The sequence below is a fragment of the Vigna unguiculata genome, chromosome 8, assembly GCF_037176805.1.
Source record: "Vigna unguiculata cultivar grain cowpea cultivar isolate G323 ecotype 2 chromosome 8, ASM3717680v1, whole genome shotgun sequence".
In the NCBI taxonomy this organism is placed as follows: Eukaryota; Viridiplantae; Streptophyta; class Magnoliopsida; order Fabales; family Fabaceae; genus Vigna; species Vigna unguiculata.
In genome coordinates, this window is record NC_140799.1 from 37,112,724 (window position 1) to 37,132,252 (window position 19,529).

Genomic DNA, 19,529 nt, shown 5'->3' on the forward strand with positions numbered 1-19,529 from the left:
ATAACAAAGGTTGGTGTTTAAGGTATTTAATCATACTTGTTGTTGTTATATCGAGTGAAAAACAAAATAACTTGTAATTGACTTAGCCACTAAAATCATTACTCCTTATATTTGTTCTGCAAGATACAAAGGTAGTTACCATAGTTACTCAATCATAGATTAGATAACCGTCTAAAGGATGCATGCAAAAGGAAAGAACCAACTTTGTATAAATTAAATGTGCCCAAATCAAAAGTTCGAAAAAAAATAACATCATTAACTAGAGTAATAGAATGTTTATAAACAAATATTGCACTTTAAGCGTCTAATCACCATAAACAAATAACAAATCAATATAACAAAACTATCTCAGTACATTATATTTTGATGAAGGACATAAATGAATTTATTGAGAACATAAATTTTGTTAAGTATATGAATTTTTTAAAAGAAATATGATTATCATCGATCGTTGTCTTTTTTTGGCGGCCCATATGTGGAAAGAGCAGCTTACATTATCATCCACATGTCCAAACTTGAATAATTGCTAAACTTTTATTTACATTAAAATCAGCAGATGAAGTAAAGAAATTCTGAACATCCAACTTTTCGAAGCACGTAACAACTAACTATTTATAGTATTTGTATTTCTTTATCATATCACACATCTTATTAGTACTATTTGTGTTTGTCAAAGAAATTTTAATCGTCTAAAAGTCATTTATCAACGTCACAACATCATGGAATATTCTCTAAACGAGCAATAAAAAAAGATAAAATAAAACGAAGAAGTTCCACTTTTCAAATCTTCTCTAAAGGGAAAAGTCAATTCAGATATATTTATATTATTGCAAAATATCTAGAAAAAAAAAGGACCAAGGGGTTATTTTCACGACTACACGCAATATAATTGACAAAAATGGTCCAATTCATATTATGAAACATTAATCTAATCGAATAATAGGTATAGGTACGGTAATCAAACCAAAGTTATTTTAAATGTTCATCTGAAAATATCATAAATGGTCCGTCTGAAATCTAAATATATTATAAATATCTCATCTAGTTACAAATGGTGCCACCAACCCTTGTAACATCCAAATGAAGTTTCTTCTTTTGTTTTTATTTTTCAACTCCGTGTTTCCTTTTTGTTATCTATAACTATATATAAAGGGGATTCCCTCTTTTGTGTCCACATTTCATAATTCCAATTTTACCCTTTACAATTTAATTATTTATTAAATTTTTAAAAATTAATGGTTAATTTTACAAGTTTTTATAAAACTATTTATTTATCTCCTTTTTCTTTTTTCTCATACTATTCATCAACAATTATTTTTTTCATATTTTCTCCATATATTTCACTTTAATTTTTATAAATATACTTTTATTTTGTTCATTAACTTAATAACATTACAATATCATCAATTATAAATATAATTCGAAAAATGCGTACACGCAGGCGCGATAGCGCCTGTGTTTACACTAGTGTGTATATATATATATATATATATATATATATATATATATTTTATATCCATTCCTCCAATTTTGAATTTTCTTCCACCAATGCCTCAAACACACTTATTTTGTGGGCCTTCAATTAATAACATAACAAATAAACAAACCCTCCTTCAAACCAAAACGTTGACGCAAATGAATCATTATTTAATTTGTTCAAAAACAAATCAATCTTACTAACACTTGCCATAAATACCATAAATACTCATAAAAACGGAAAACATAACGTTAATCATTCTTCAAACTAGATTCACTTCTTATTTAATATTTTATCTAATCATTTACTTAAATAATAAATAACCCCGAAACTGCTTTGACTACCAATATTGTTGCTCAATAATTAATTAATTCATTAGTCACTTACGATTATTATGAAATTTTTTTCTCTAAATGTACCAATTACTCTCAAGCACTTGCAATTTTTGTTTCCTTACTTTTAAAAAAAGAATTGTATGAAATTAAACTTTGACCCAATAAATTCGTGGTCTTTGTTCTGTAAGTTGACATTTCTTTTGTATATTTTGGTCATGCCGTACAGCTGCGATTATTATTAAGGATGTTGATCGGTGCGGTTTTGAATATGATGAAATACCATTTATGTTCATATTTCTTTATTTTTATTAAATAGTTTGGTTCACGTGAAATTAGTGAGGTTTAACTTTGATTTATATAAAAAACATTTATAATTTATTTCTTCAAATTTTTATGATTTTCTATTTGCTTTGATTTTCTATTTAAATCTCAGGAAATGTATTATGATGATTTTCTATTTGCTTTGATTAACTTCACCAAAAACATTGACTTATTAATGTGAATATTAAAACATGTAATCTAAGATAAATTTCACTTAAACTGATGTAACGGTAGTTAATTATTAGGAGTTAAATATTCAGTTTAATTATACCATTTAAGAGCTAAAAATCAATTTAATTACCAAACTAGGAAACAAAACAGATAGTTAGTAACGATGAACAGAATCGCAGTTGTACAAGTCAAATGAAGATTTTCCAAAGCCACCGCAACGAAGTTTTGTTGGACTCGTTTTATTCAACTCACTCACATGCCATTATCATCATCATCATCCATGCTTGCGTGTAAAAATCAATGTGTGAAGGGACGCAGGAACCACCCCTCTCAGACGCCACGAGATGGCGGTCCGATCAATCCACCGGTTAAGAAAGATCCACGTGGCACGCAGCACATGACGTATGTTCGTGACTGAAGCGATTGATACCAGCCCCCAAGGCCCAAACAAAATACCATGTCGGAACCCAACCAATGAGAATGTAATAAAAAATAAAAATAAAGATAAAGAAAATAACGAATCTCTCTTTCTCTCTCTCTCTCTCTCCCATTTTCTCTCATTATATTCTGTTAAGCTTCTCTTCGTTTTATTTCTGGCATCAATTCCTGTCAATGTGATCTGCGACTGAGACAGAGGCACACGACGACAAGGCCCAACGATCAGTGAGCTACAACATTAAGCTTTCACTTTCACACGTCCAAGCCAACCAGAGCGCACACATAACACAATCCGTTCAATTTTTTTTTCACTCCTTCGCTTCCGCCACCGGATGCCTCGCCGCTGAGCCGGACCGCTGAGTCTCGGAGAGATCTTCGCCTCGGCTGCACGCATTCCTTGCGGCGGTGATGAGAGGGAGCTGCTGCGGTTGGAACCGTCGGACAGAGCAGCGGTTCCGTCTACTCGCGATCTCCACTGTTAAATCAGTCAAGATCAAGCTTCTCCTCTGTTGCTGCGTCGCCCTCACGCTTCTCGCCTTCTCCACAAGCGCTTCTTCTTTTGTCCTATGGAACAACCAAACGCCTCTTTCCCCTCGCTCATCCGATCCCAGGTTCTCATTCTTTCCTTCCTTTCTCTCTTTCTCACTTCATTAATTTATTCCCAAAAATATTTTAATTTCTTAATACGGATAATTCCAAAACTTAAATTAAACGATTAAGATCGCTTCGTTTTTGGCAACGGATTTACTTTTCGGAAAAGTTTGTTTGCATTTCTTGGATTTCCATATTGACTTATCAGATTCCGTTTTATTTGTATTCGTCGTTTTCCTGTTCCTGTATTTGTGGGAAAACAACATACAGAAAGGGATACGAGTGTCTGTAAGTTTTATTTGGTAGGTTAATTTTGGAAAGTGCACAGCAGGGTGAAGCTATCGTCGTTTTGGATGCAAGCTATTCAAATGATTGGTGTTCTTCTGAGGGAATTTATGCAAATTAGAGGGATGAATGGTTTTTTGGGTCTTGGGATCTTAGAAGTTGGTGTTTGGGAAATTTCTTCCTGATGTCACTACTACTGTAAATATCGTTTACACTTTATTCACTACCTGTGTTTTGTTGTCAAGTGATGAAGATATTAGATATGTAACGAATTTGGGTTGATAACCACGTACTTTATGGATTTTTTTTTGTATATTACTAGGTTCATCACCTTTTTTATGAGTTTTTCTAAGTCACCAAACAATCTTGAACTGAAAATCGAGTGAATGGAATAGGATTGCGGTTTGGTGGTTTAGAATTTTTATTATTACCCTAGAACCCAGCTCAGAAGAACTTCAACCTCCTTAATCATATATTCTTTATTAATATGTTCGTGGTATTTGGTCTGGGGACTGATTTTTTCATACTAAATTTTGTTTTCTTAAGACCAACGAGCCTATGTTGTTTGTGATATCATAGACTCATTGTCGTTTAATGTTTTTTTTTCTCACAGGAGAGGGTATTCTATAGTAATGAACACGTGGAAGAGATATGATCTACTAAAGCAGTCCATCAAGCATTATTCATCATGTCCTCGTCTTGAATCAGTACATATTGTGTGGAGTGAACCCAATCCTCCTTCAGATATTCTTTTAAAATTTCTGCACCACGTTGTAAAGTCCAAGCCTAAAGATGGACGGCAAGTGAAATTGAAGTTTGATATCAACACGGAAGACAGCTTGAACAATAGATTTAAAGAAATAAAGGATTTGGAGACAGATGCTGTCTTTTCTATTGATGACGATGTCATATTTCCTTGCTCTTCAGTGGAGTTTGCATTTGACGTTTGGCAAAGTGCGCCTGATACGATGGTTGGATTTGTACCTCGTGTCCATTGGATGGATTCATTGGTATGATTTTCTTTTCTTTTTATTGAATCATTTTCCACTATCCCTGCTAATTTTGGTCGCATAATATGTTTTTGGCCTTTGCTTTTGGAGCTCAAACATGAGAGGAGGTGTATGACTAATTTCGAATGGAGGCGTGGAGCAAGTCAATAATTTCTGTTTTAACTTTCATTCACAACTGCTCTGGTTACTCGTTACATTTACCTTTCAGAATGTTGTTTTGCAAAATATAGAAGGCATACCTTGGTGAAAATATGGTTTAGGGTTTAGAGTGTGAAGATCCATTTCAATTTTAAGAGGGACTTCCCACTCACATTGAAACTGCAGAAAGAGCACATTTTGGATATCTTGTGTAATTTACTTTCAAGTATGAATTCTTATTTTGAACTTTTGAGGCCTGTTATATTTTTCTTAATTAGTATCTGATTTAAAGGGAAAGAAAGCTCAGTTTCTGTCATGGAAGAAGGAATTTCGTCTATTAATCTTCAATTCATCCTTCTAGTCTTTGTTTGATGCATCTTTAAACTTGAAGTGAACCTTATTGATTGCCGTAATGTTTGATCCTTAAACCTCCTTGATTTTAGTTTTCCATTAATTTTCACGAGTTCAGTGCCGGGACTGGAAAAATATGAAAAAATTCTGTGGGTAATGTTTCAAGTTATTCCATTTGCTCGCAGAAAGATAATGACAACAAATTTAGCTATGGTGGATGGTGGTCTGTGTGGTGGACGGGTACATATAGCATGGTGCTCTCCAAGGCAGCGTTCTTTCACAAAAAGTATTTCAACATTTATACAAACGAGATGCCATCATCAATTAAAGAATATGTAACCAAGAACAGGTTTTTCCCTTGATAAATAATTATTCATCACCTTCTTTTTAATCAGATTTGAATCTCTCAACCTTGGTTCCACCTTTTCTTAATCCTTTACTCAATAATTGAATTTATTTACCAGGAATTGTGAAGATATTGCAATGTCTTTTCTTGTTGCAAATGCTACTGGTGCACCTCCCATCTGGGTTAAAGGTAATTGATTCATATCAAACAAATTGTTTGATTTTGAGTGTTTTTTGTTTCTTCTTGTACTGATGAAGACATTTAAGAACTAAACTACTCTACATTCTACAATCATTGCATAGGAATCACATGGATTATTATTTTTTCTATTTTGGTTGCTTAATTCAGAAGTTTCATAACTAGCTCAAAGTGCATAGTGCCCTTGTTTTCCCGCAAATGGTCTTTTCTAGTGATGAACTTGTGTTGTATAGGGATTCATCCCCTACATGACATTAGTGTGATTAAGTTGAGGATGGGGAGCCAATAAATGTTGCATGCATATTTTTACTATGTCAAAAGTGCACAAGAAAACTTTTTTTTGGCATTTTGCTACTAATTAATGCTAGAACTACTAGTAGTATGCTGTGTTCATTTAGAGGTATTTCCTCTTTCCTCTCTTTCTTGCATATGATGGTAACTGATATCTTGTTAGCATACATGAAGAGGTATGTTATTAGCAAAAGAAAACAACATTATTTAAGTCCTTTTTTTTTGTGAAATTAGTTCTCTACTCCGTGTCCCTTGCCTCTATGCCAGTCATATGGTAGACGGTGGATTTACAGTGTATAATGCATACTGCATCCAAATACAGCAAGGTTAACCCAGCTAGAATTGAGATGGAAATCATCTCCAACTTATCAGAACATTTGTTGTTTCAGTTTGGAGCCAAAAAGTTACAGTATGGAATTGTAGTGCCTTCTGTATCAGCGTAATCGAGCTATGCAAGCTTAGCTATGAATTAATCATAGTACTATTTTTTATCTTTAATTTCTCTTGGTGATCACTGAAACAGTTTGACGATTCATTCTTCATTTGACACTTATTTTCTAAACTCGTGATGGTGCTGTTGTTTTGTGACATATTTTGTATTATTATTATCAAGCCACTGGCCAGTTACACTGCTGTTTACGGGGTTAATAATGTGCACAGTCTTGGGTAGCTGATTGTAAAGTTTAATGCTAATAAATGGTTTTTTTCTGTGAAGTTCATTACGGCTAATACAAAATTGAACAATGCACTCATTATTTTTAAACTACAGTGTTGACATATGGCACCCGTGTATACTATACGAGAATTAACTTGATCGATTTGTTATTTTCTGTAACAGGTAAAATATTTGAGATTGGATCGACTGGAATCAGTAGTTTGGGAGGTCACAGTGAAAGAAGAACAGAGTGCGTCAACAGATTTGCTGCCGTGTATGGGCGGATGCCCTTGATATCTACTTCAGTTAAGGCCGTCGATAGCCGCAATATCTGGTTTTGGTGACGCTGGAATTTTGATTTCTTTTGCGGTTTTTAGAAGTTCCACTTTCGTCTATTAGTTGCTAGTTGAGTTACTCCATTCTCGTTAGTCACACAGATCTGTATTATATTGGATCTTATACACAATTCATGTGTTTTGCCACTAATTGATCAAATTCCTTAGGTTAATTTCTTGTATTATTGTTAAGTAATACAAGGCAGCATCCTGTGGTGCTTTTTTCTCATAATATTAAGAGTTTGATTCTACAACATTATTAAAGCTTATTACAACCAGGTGATGAAGCTCTATCTAAGATACTCATATTACTTAGATAGATCGGGACTAGCTAGGTTCATAGAAGTGATTTTGAATACTGGAAAAATGGGATTCGTGAAAGACCGTAATTAATTAACAATTCCTTATCAAATTATATAACTATTAATTAGTTCCCACAAACGAATACAGAATCACTACAAACAAAAAGTTGAAGTTGTGATGGAGAAATTGTGTGTTCAAGGTCTCAAAGGTAGAAGGTAGAGTTGGCACTTACACTTCCTTCATAAAAGTAATTTACAACAACGGAAAAAAAAAAACGCATTCACAACAATCATTCTACCAAAAAGTACCATCACTCAGCAGCCATGGTGAATCATATGAACAACGTCATAGCTGTAATGAATCATATGAACACTGTCATAGTTGTAAGTTGTCCAATTCTTCTATAGGAAAACTATTAGCATCTTGTCCACCGGTGTTCCAAAGGAAATTGGCGTACTTTGATAAATAGTAACTGTTGCCAGGATCTGCTTCCAATGCTTGCAGATATCTCAGTTCTGCTGCCCAAACATCCTTTCTTATCATCAACAAGAAATCAGCATAGCGACTGAATGCCTCACCCTCTGGTGTTTCGACCAACACCGAACGCTTGTAGTACTCTTCTGCCCTGAAAATCAATTAAAAATGTATTCAAAAAATAATAATAATATAAATCATAAATGGAAATAAAATACCCTGTAGAAAATGATAAAGAGAGAAACTTGAAGATACATTTACATTATCTGTCATGCCTTCGCCCCTGAAAAGTTTACCAATACCAGAGCACTCACTTCTCAAGCAGTACCCTCATTTTTATGTCAATATTGCAAAATGTCACTTCAAGCTATTCTAGACCAAAATAAATCTTCACAAAGACTCAAATGAGTTTACTTAAACCATAAATTAAACACTCTTCTCGGCATAGAGAATAAACAAGCAACAAGATTTGTTTTTCCTCTTATTCTTTTTTTCTTTCTCACTCATGAAAAGGCTAGCTAAAGAATGCAGCATCGTCAAGTACCAAACAGATTTGATCACAAAGTAGAGAACTCACCTATCAATGTCATGAAGAACAAGGAATAGAAAGTGTGCATAGTTAGACAGCAGAAGAGAACAGTGAGGTGTCCGAAGCAGATGCATTTTGTAATAAAGCTCAGTTTTGATATATTCCTCATAATGATCCTCTTCAAGCTCCACGGATACTGGGGCCACAAACTGCTCCCTTGTCTCGTGGTCCAAAACCTCACTCCTCAATTCCTTTTGCAAAATTGCAGCCTCCTCTTGCAAGGAATTCCACAGCATTTCCTCCTCTTCTGACAACTCTTGCTTCACATACTCACCTTGATCATCATCAGTACCGTCTAGTAAACGTTGTACTTTACTCTCGTTGTTGGTCAAGGTTACAGCCTCTGTGATCATGGAAGGAATGATCGCTTTGACAGTGTCTTCATTCATTGAGAATACCAAGAAGTTAGCTAAGAGGACCATCACATCAGCCACGAGAATTGGGGTCTTCCAGAAAACCTGTTGGAAGAGCCAAACAAACGAAGCATCCATTTCTCTCCCAAGCTTGGCCATGACACTTTCCAAGTCTTCACCACACAGAGTCTCCCTTGTTTGCAAGGCCTGGCTTTGAAGCTCATGCATGATAAACATCATAGAGGAGAAGGCCTTTTTCATAGAACAGTTAGTTAATTCAGTGAACTCACCAGCTTCTTTGAGACCCTCCTCTAATTGTAGCTTCTTCTTGATCATCCTAATGGACAAAGGAATTTCCACACTGTTCACTTTCCTCTCAAAGCTGAGTCTCAAAATCTCATCCCTCTCTGGCCAGCTCGGTGGCTCAGGCTGGATTCCCAGAAGAGAAGGCTCCAAAACTTCAGGCTCCATTGTCCTGAACTCCTCAGAGGAACCTCTGCCAGAGACATTTTTGAGTTGTTTGTTTGGGGTAATATCAGAGACAGCACAAGCGATTTCATTACCATTTTCATCACAACAACCAATCTGAACCAGATTCATCATTTCCTCTTGGTGAAAGTCATCGAAAAGTGCAGAGTAAACCGGTTTCCCTCTTTGCACCTTCGATTTCCTTGTCCTATAGACCAACCCACATGGCATAACATTGTTGTTCCTCTCAGTGACGCGCCTCAGTAGCAAAGAAGAAGAAGAAGCTACACGAGGTGTCTTCCATGAATCACAATAATAAGGGGTCCTGAAGTGCCAACATTTCAGATTGGAAGAGACTCTAGAAGCCATGCTCGATTACCAGGTTCTTCCAGGGATCACACAAACAATAATAACAGAAAAACCAAAACACCTAAAAGACAATCATAATTGAATAAACCCAAATAGAATCAATCAAAACCACCCCAAAAAGATTATTGTTTTCTGTATCGACAACACAATCAGATCACAAAAATTTTTGTAAAACTGAGACGGGTAAAAATGAAAACGATCAATAAAAAAGGGTGTGTATGAAATTCAGAGAGGAGGAATTAAGAACGAGAAGAATGAAAGAAATTATGGGAGTTGGAGAATCGAGTGTTGTATATGGAAAACTAACAGAGAAGAAAACAGATGTCAACAGAAGAGGGTACTAAATTTACTGAAAAAGTTTGGAGTTTGATTGATGATGAATGCTGAAGAAAAAAGTGAGGAGTGGATAACACGTGGGGCCTGATTAACGTGGCAAAGAGATAAAGTTTCAAGATATTTTTCTTTGTTTTTAATATTATTTTTCAACGGATTTTGTATGATATTTATTGATTGGTGGATTATGGTCTTTCTGGTTGAATGGTTCGTTTTGTGACCCAAATTGCTATGCGAGTCATACGCAATGGATCACTTTGGGCACCACTAAAAAGTGCTTTTGGATCACCGATTGCTCATGTTTAGCAGATACCCAAGAAAAAGGTTATTTTTTTTTATGTTTTTTAAATTTTCGAACTTTAGTTTTAAATCTCATCAGAGTATGATTATTGATGAGTTATTTTAATTTTATCTAATTTTAAATTCAAATTTTTACTATATACGTAATTAAAAATTTGGTGTAAGAAGTTTTTTCTAATTTGAATAAAATTATTGTTAGAGATATTTTGCAACAAAAACAAATTCTTCACACCGTATCCTTTCTATTAAAGGATCGTGTATGGTGTTTAATCATGTGAAGCCTTTTGATAACGCCAAAACTTAAAATATATATATACACGTTACTTGATGTTGAAACATTTAGTCACTAATTAATTGAGTTGATCAGACATTAAATAATAAAAAACACGTTACTTAAAATTTCATTAAGCAATTTTATTTCATTATATCATTTTAAATTATTTGATAAACTTGTTTTGTTAAATTTAAGAAAATTAATTTTATGATGGAGAAAATGTTTTTTTTAATTTAGGAGTTTTGATAGAAAGGATTTTCTTTTTCAATTACGGAAATCATAAATTCTTAAAATTATTATTCCTTCTAATGGTTGAAAGTCTTTAATCGATCATAAATATTTTTAGAAATATTTATACAAATTTGTTGAGAATCAAATAGTAACATAGTATATTTAAAAGAATTATTATTTATCACATGTTAAGAGAAACGTAATATTTTTACTACAGTAAATATATTTTAAAGTCAGATTCTCACGTCTCTCAACAAAGTAGTTTATGAAATAAACTATGAGGACTAAAGACTATAAGCAAATTTGTTTCTTGTATACGTTAAATATTCTCAATTTATAAATTCCAAAAAATAATTTTGTTTTACCAGCTTAAGCATTTCTAGTCAAAAGTTACAAACAAATCTTTAAAAATACTTGTTTAAGAAATAACATATAACGATTTTTTTATATTAAAAAAAATCTAATAATCAAGTCTCTGGTCACATATTCTAAGAGGAAGATTGTTTTACCAAAAATACCACACTGTCCTAATTGCAGTGGAATAAATATAAAACATGCAGTACTCAAATTCCTCATATAGTTCTATTTTGGTATCACACGCATAGTTGCTTGTTCTACCATCTTTATTATATCCGTAACAGAAAAACCCAAAATAAATGGATATTTAAAAAATGGTTTTGTTCAAAGGATAATGAATGAGAGGTTTGAATACAAAATAAAAACTATTGACCTCCTCTCATTAATTTACTTTCTTCCAACATGTTTTGACCTTTTTTACAGACATTGGAAGAGAATTAATTGCAGACCTATTTTTCGTTTCGATTTTTTTGGGTATCAAATCACGTAATTTTCTGGGTACAAAACAATTTTAACAAAATCATTACTGAGTATTTGGAATAGTCAAATGAAGTTATTTTTTGTAAGAAGTCTTCCAATCAAATTCTATATTATGGTCAAACAAAAGTGAAAATATTTTGTAATATAAGTTAACTCATTGTTTTGTCCACAATGAGCACAAGTTATAATCTCGTTAACCTTCTCATACGATATGTTATACGTATATATATCCATTGATACGTATCATCCAAACAAATAGTTCAAGTCAAAGAGAAGAATTTCCAAGACCTAGCTTTTGCGAAATTGTCCCGTATTAGACCATTATCTGTACCCTCATATTCTTCTGCTTTCTCGCAATTTTTAAAATTAATAACTGTATTTTTATTAAGAAAAAAAGTGATGCTATTTTTCAATTTTATTGACCCAGTAAGGGTGGATAATAGAAACCATGCAGAGTGTGTGAATGGAATCTAAAACAAACACGAACTAATTTGTTGTAATGCATCTATTTGCTCAACCGTAAGGGAACAGCTTACAGCAGAGAAAAGAATATGATTCAAAAAATTGAGAAATAATATTTTACAGACGCATATGTGTTTACAAAATTTAACCTTTTTTTGTTTTTGTTTGTGTGGGTAGGTTTAACTATGAAATGAATTGAATTAATTAACCGATTTAACTACCAAGGAACTACCAAGTTTTGAGTTTGATTGGCGTTATTTTCCCAGTAATAACTGAGGAATGTCTTGGCAGCATCCAAGCTAGGGAAATAGGTGGGTTGAAGGAATATCTGAGTTAACCCATCGGCCTCGGAGCTTCCCATGAGAAGCGACGCAACCTGCTTGTAAGCGAAGAAGAACCTCTTCATCGCCACCTCAATCGCTTGCATACCCTGCAAAACAACAACCTTCTCCAACCCCTTCGTTTTTTCCCGGTACACCTTCATCGCCGCCTCCATCATCCCCGGCCCACCCTTCGGGTCAACCTCCACCTCCAATATCTCCGGCACCTTCTGCCTCAGATCCCTACACACCTTCGCCAACTCCACAACCTCCTTCGACCTAAAGCAAAACGCCTCCGTTTCGCCTTGCCTTCTCATCCCCAATTCCTTCTTCAGCCGGAGAAAATCCTCCGGATCCATCATCTCATGCACGTCCTCAACCTCCGCCAGGAGTTTCCAGATCCGTTCCACAGCGTGGCACTCACTCGCCGCCTTCTCCAACTCTCTCCTCTCCACCGACTCCACCAATCTCTCCACCAACCCCCTCCCCGCACGCGTCCAGCACTCCACGATCTGCTGCGCCGCGTGCACCGTCCCGTTCTCGTAGTTCTCCACGTGATCGTACGGCGTGGTCTCCAGGGATCGGATCTCGGTCGGCCTGCAAACGTCGTCGTAGCGGAGAACCTTTTTTCCCGCGAGGTTGGCCTCTCCCAGACCCAGCGTGTACGTGCACCTCATCATCTCGCATTCCACGGTGGCGAGGATCCTCCTCGCCACGTCCCTGGATCTGTGCCACGTGGCGAGACGCGGGAGCAGGCTCTCCTCGCTGTAGCTTCTTCTCTGAGCCGTGACGAAGTCGTTGACGTCACTCACGGGTGCCGTGCCACGTGTCTCGGGGTTTTGCTCCTCGTCTTCGCAGAGCACGGCAATGATCTGGACCTGAGCCGCGGCGAGGGACTCCAGGCGTCGGGTCCACTCGCGCTTGTTAACGTAGGGCCTCGGGTCTGATAAAACGGTTGCGAGAAAGCGGAAGGTGATTTCGAGGGCGTGTAAGGCGGGCTTTATGATGGGCTCGTTGGGCCAATCGGGGAAGTTGGTGGTGGCCCAGAGGTTTCTTAGGTCGGGGAGGCGAAGGTAGTTGTCGTAGGCAGCACATAGCGGAGACGACGCAGCGGTGATGTCGTTTTGGCGAAGGGGAATTTGCAAAGTGGGGATTGGGATGTTGTTCTCTAAGAGAGAGAGTTTGGGTGAGTTGGAACAAACCATTTTTGTTTGCCAATCTAGATCAACCATGTTTGGAAAGTGATAGATGGATAAGAAGATGTAGTTTTGTGAATTAGAAGAGTTATGGTGAAATTTGAAGAGGAGGAGGAGGAAGATAGAAGTGTATTTATACGGAGATGAGGTTGGAGAGAGAGAGAGAGAGTGGAAATTTGAAGAGAAGAGAGAGAAAGACGTGTGGACCGGGGACAGAGGGCATGCACACACATGAAGAACATGGAATTTGAAAGTCGCAATTGAGTGGAATGATTTTCCTTTTCCAAACGCAAAGCAAATTCTGAAAAATATTTTTTTATAATATAAATAATAGTAAGTAAATAGGTGATGGAGGAAAAAGAGGGGCACATGGAGCTTATCCGTAAGAAAGTGTATAGTAAAAGGACAAGAAAGGAAGTTGAAGAAGGAGAAGAGCGTTTGTTTGGTGGAGTCGTTGAAGTTGGACCTTCTAATTCTAATACTCATACGCGTTCAACTCAACCCCACTGTTTCAATTCTCAAACTCATTTCTGGCTCCTTCTTTCACCAGATGATTCTCCTTTCTGCGTGTTTCTATAGACTCAAACATCATCACAAACTAAAGTCACACAGCTTCAAATGGTTGGAGAGTCAGGTCACAAAATCTCTAATGCTCTCAATTTCTCTAGTTTCCTCTAATTTTTTTTATTTTACCAAAATTTTCATGTACCTGTCCTCATTTTTTCTACACCCTTCCAATACACCAATTAAAAAGTAATCATATTTTCTACTTTTTTAGTTCATTCATCCTAAAACATTTTATATATTTTAATATAAAATTATTATTTTATCGTGTTGGATGCAGGTTGGAAAAAAAGCAGGATAATTATGTATCACCACCTAATTTCAATAAATTCAGATATTCTTGTTTATTTAATAAAATTTTAATAATATATATCCTAGTCTATTAACCGACCATAAATTAACAGTTTTATGTGTACTCTAATTCAACCGACCAATAATTTTGGGTATCTATTTGGAAGGATTTGAAGGGGACATTTAAAATACTAATTTCAAACCTTCTCTACATTTACACAATGAGGTAGATATAGATTTAAATAAAAATATACGAATATAATTTAATCCGGAATTGGTTTAAATTAGTTCCTATTTCTTAATTTCCAATCATTCTTAATCAATTATTTAGGTAATATAATGTTATACAGGTTAAGTAAATTATACCTATTAATTTTTCATTTCTAATTAATTATTTAAATTTTAATTTTTAAATGAATTTTTTAACATTATTTTCACTTTATAAAATAATAGCTTCATAATTAATATTTTTCAATTTTAATTCATACCTTTTCTTAAATTACACCAAAGATATTTTGATAAATAACATAACCTAATTGGTTTTAATTTTTTTGTCATATTAATCAAATCCATTTATCAAATTTTATTATCCCAATTTTCTAATTCATTATTATTAATATCAACTCTTTATTTCACAACACACGACAATAAAATGTGATATTAGAATTTAGACCACATCGTATCCACTTTTTTATTTTCTTCACAAAGAATTTTTTCTTCTATATTTCCCACGAAAACAAATTATTTAATTTTGGTATTTGTTTTCACTTTCACCATTAAAGATTTATCAAGGAAGGCTTTAAGTAGTAATAAGTTAGTGTTTGGGATTAATTCAAACAGAAAAATGTAACTTTATTAGTGCAATGTTAAATAAAAGATTGTACCAACTTTCCTGTTTAAGACTTTTATGCATAAATGTGCCAATTTTTCTCTTTAATTTAATTGAGGCACAGCTGACCTATATTATGTGTAAAGATGGGATAAACAAATGATAATACACTATCATCTTGTAATTTCTTTCTGTATAATTAAATTTCTTGTAATTAAAAAATTAAATACACTAGTTTTTCCCAAACTAGTCAAATTCTAAATATTGAATTACAAGAACAACAACAATTCAAGTGTGTCATTCATTCTAGACCTACATGTACCCTTAGAAGGATGAACCCAAAGGTCACAGCTAATTAATTAGCTTCCAAAATTTACAGGTACAGAATTTCTGATTTCAAAGCTCTGTAACAAAGGGAATGATGTGATAAATGGGATAAAAGTAAGAAGTAAATTCTTTGAAGATTGGTTGAGGCTGTATAAAGAATATTTATAACAATTTTCAGATAAATATTTAAAAAGTTTTGTGTGGTTTGTATAAGATAAGATAAAAAGTGATAAGTAGTATATTTTAAAAAATTATACAATAAAATAAAATAGTTGAAACAATTGTAAGGTACAGAGTAGAGTAAAACAAGAGGAATCTAGTTTCACAATATTCCCCTTTTCTTCCGCCCACCGACTCCTCATCATTCAACAAATAACCTAACAAACAATCCCTTGGAAGTTGGGACAAATAAATAAAACATAATTAATTAAAAATTATGCCATCATTAGTCGGCTAAACAAAATTAGATGTCAACATTTAAAAAAAAAAAACTACCTAAACCCTTCATTCCAACTTTACTTCATTCATTCGTCACAACTTTTTTTTTTTCAATCTTCTTAGGGCCACCGCTGAGTATTCAATTTTATTAATTATTATATTATTTTCTAATCTTCTACTAATTCTAATGTTTTTTCATCTCACCATCGTCCATCGAAGTGTGTGACAATTATAGTTTTAATTATTATTTTTCTTCTGTTTCGCTTTTTGAGAGAAAGATAAGCATAGGTTATGGGTGTGTCCCATTCCCACTGCGTTTTTCTGTAATACAACTCACCAGTGCTTTTGTGCCATCTGTTTGGTCCCATGGAGCGTGCCTTGCACGTGATTTCATCCACGTGTCAGTTACTTTAGAAAAAAAAAAGAATTTTTACATCAATAATTACTAATTGAAAACTCAATATAAGAGTAAAATATCGTAAATTTGTAAAAATATAATAATAAAAGCAGATAAAATGTTATTGGTATTTTTGATGCTTTTATCTTTGTAAACAGTTAAGGATAATGGGAAGTTGGAGATGAACCAAAACATGGGGTGGGTATTTGTTTGACTTAAAAAGTCAATGCTGGCATATGTGTGTGTCCACATAATTTAAACCAAACTAAACAACTAGCTATTGTGGAATAAGTTCATGCATATTTTGAAACTTACCATAAGGTGACTTCTAATTCATAATTATACATATATACCATTATTTTTGTTTCATAATTATCTTTCTACATAGTTTTAGATAAAAATAAAATAAAAATCGTTGTAAGAGTTCTATATAGTTATATATTAAATAATAAGACTTTTTATTAAAAAAATCAAATTATTTATTAACAAACGAACATGTCAACGGTAACAGTTTTTTCTTTTTTTTCAAAATTTGGTTCCGGCTGACTTATTTAAATAAAAAATATTTTAAAAGTCAAAACCTATATATATAGTCTTTTCTTTTTCATTCTTTCTTCTTCTTTTTTTAAATAAGCCTACTTGACTAAACCTTAAAGGGATCATGATGGAGGCCTATAATGGATGAATGGTGTATCTATTTTTCCTAGTAATGATCATTTTTGACGCAGCTACTACCCAATATTTTTGTTATAAAATTGGAAGAAAGAAAAAGTGAATTTTGATTGCAATAGAGAGAGAAAGGGGAACGAAATTAGGGCGTAGAAGTGTAACGTGAAAGGATATTAGGGATAGTGAATTAATTATTGTGATGATCTATGAAAGGAAAAAAGAGAAAGAGATAAGGTAGAATCTTAGGGTTAGGAAGAGAATGCATGCAAGAGAAGATGAATTGAAAAGACAAGAAGATAGTGGCATGCACTTCTTCCATTCCATTCCATTACCACTTTTTATGGCTATTGGATTCTATGCTGCCAAAAATTCTGCTCACTCTACACACCTTTCCATTCTCATCAACATTTACCCATTTCCCAAAAATAAATAGTTTCTTTTTTAGAGTTTAGAATAATCAAATTCTATGGATTATTAGATCTAATCAAATTATACTGCATAAACTAGTACAAATTATAGTAATTAGTTAGACCTAAACTTATCGAATTTGGATTCTTTGTTAAATTCTTTGTATTATTTTTTTTATTGTGTTTCTATAATACACTGATTACCGTTAATTTTGACGTTTTAAAATATATTAAAAAGATATTTAAAATACAAACACAGTGTATTTTAATGTTCATATGAGAACAATACCAAAAAAATCAGACTCAAACTTATCTTCCTACATGTTTGATCGACTTTATAAAACAAAACTAGTTGAATATAATATTTTTTATCAAAATAGACCAATATTTACATTATTCATTTTATTTCTTTTCTGAGATTGTGATCACTACTTATATCAAGTACTTAATAAATGATTTTATTTGAGCATAGCCTGCAATAAAAAGAAATAAATAAGAATATTTGTTTGAACTGATCTTTCATGCAAATGTCGTCTACGGATGCATAAGCATAGCATCTCTTATTTTGGTTCAGCAACAATCCTTTTCATATATTCATTTGGGATTGGATAACCCAAGCGTTGAGTTTTGAACTTTGAACCCTAAGAGTCGTTTCTTTTCAATTTTCTAATTTTGTTTTTAGCACTAACTTTTACATGACGCGTGCCTTGACAAAGATAAGATATTATTTACCACAAAAAATACTTTGGTATTTAATTAAAAATAGCATCATTTAAGTAATAGTTAGAAGAGTATACAATTTGTTTGGTGTAAATTAAACTTTTTAAAAGTATTCAAACTTGTCACTTGTCAGCAGCCGTTGGCAACTTCAAAAGGGAAGATATTTAGGGTTTTGATTATTGAAAAACATATATATTATTTAATGACAATAATCTTTTGGAGAAAATTCAAGTGGGTGAATGGACTGTGTCCAAAGCCCATATATGGAGACTTCTAGAGAGAGTTGTTAATGACGTAAACGTCACTGTCATTTTTAGAGCTTAAGTTGTTTTTACACAAATTTCTGATATTAATAACTTTTGTCATATACTAGGGAGATAAATGATAGAGAAATTAAAAAAAATTGCAGTTGAAGCATTTTTCTTTAGAACAATACCTAAATATGGTACCAAAGAGAACTTAACATTGTTCCCCTGTTAGAATTGAAGTGCAACCAATCTCTTATTTATAGTGCTCCTTTTACTTGGAAAAAAAAAAGGAAGGATAATGAGAATAAATGGTTGATTTTTAATTTTTTTGGGGTGACATGAAGGAGCAAGGGAAATAAATAAAATACGTGGAGTGATGATAGGTCTAATTATGATTATTATATGAAAATATTTTTATCTAATATGACATATTAAGGTTAAGGAAATTATGTGGTGTTAGACATAATTTTTATTAGGTGTTTAAGCTCATTTTTGAGATATCACCTAATCAATCCCCCACCTAATTGGTCTCCACCTAATCGATTTTCTGCTAATAAATATAATAAATCTAAATAATAAAGAAAATATATTCATATCAAAATAATCTTTTAAATAAAGGTAAGAATGAAAAAATAAATTGAACGCTTTAGTTCATAAGTATCCATTCTTCTCTATTAGAAGAATTTGCAATTTTTCTCATTTTGTAAAAAAAATAGAAAATAATTTGTAATAATTAAAGTAAAATATTTTTATTTGTTGAATAAATATATGATTAAAATGTTTTATTAGAGGTGGTAAAGTGGGTCAACCTGACTCGTTTTGACCCGACATGTCAATGGCCTGTAAAAAATGAGTCAGGACCAAACTGGTCCATCAAATAGAAACGGACCAATAATGATAACCTGTCCCGTACAAGACGAGCTAATGAACCAGACCGAGCTGGTCCGTCATTTTTTTATTTAAATTTTTTAATTTGTTTTCAAATTTTTTTTATTTTTAAATTTCTTTTATATACCATAAGTGATTTAAATTACAATATTTTTATTTTTATTTTAATTTTTTAAAAAGTGAACCAATTGGCTAAGACTGGTTGACCCATATTTTGGTCCATCAAATTGATAGGTTGGGTCAGAATGAATTGATGGGTTGAAATCTTCAACCCGACACGTCTCTTTTAACTCAAGCTTA

The 19,529-nt window shown here is 33.4% G+C and overlaps 2 protein-coding genes and 1 pseudogene across 2 annotated transcripts; 1 reads left to right on the forward strand and 2 right to left on the reverse strand.

Moving 5' to 3' along the window:
- The first annotated feature begins 2,906 nt into the window (after window positions 1–2,906).
- EPC1 (Nucleotide-diphospho-sugar transferases superfamily protein) lies at window positions 2,907–7,174 on the forward strand. Its single transcript, XM_028086224.2, has 5 exons — window positions 2,907–3,353; window positions 4,232–4,628; window positions 5,303–5,466; window positions 5,582–5,652; window positions 6,791–7,174. The coding sequence occupies exons 1-5, from the start codon at window positions 3,151–3,153 to the stop codon at window positions 6,949–6,951; spliced, it is 996 nt and encodes a 331-aa protein (XP_027942025.1). The 5' UTR covers window positions 2,907–3,150; the 3' UTR covers window positions 6,952–7,174.
- Window positions 7,175–7,331: 157 nt separating this feature from the next.
- On the reverse strand, window positions 7,332–9,779 carry LOC114195676 (uncharacterized). Its single transcript, XM_028086223.2, has 2 exons — window positions 8,297–9,779; window positions 7,332–7,870 (listed from the first exon to the last, which is right to left on the reverse strand). The coding sequence occupies exons 1-2, from the start codon at window positions 9,496–9,498 to the stop codon at window positions 7,621–7,623; spliced, it is 1,452 nt and encodes a 483-aa protein (XP_027942024.1). The 5' UTR covers window positions 9,499–9,779; the 3' UTR covers window positions 7,332–7,620.
- A 2,184-nt stretch (window positions 9,780–11,963) lies between these two features.
- Window positions 11,964–13,628, reverse strand: LOC114194435 (nematode resistance protein-like HSPRO2 pseudogene; annotated as a pseudogene).
- Window positions 13,629–19,529: the final 5,901 nt, after the last annotated feature.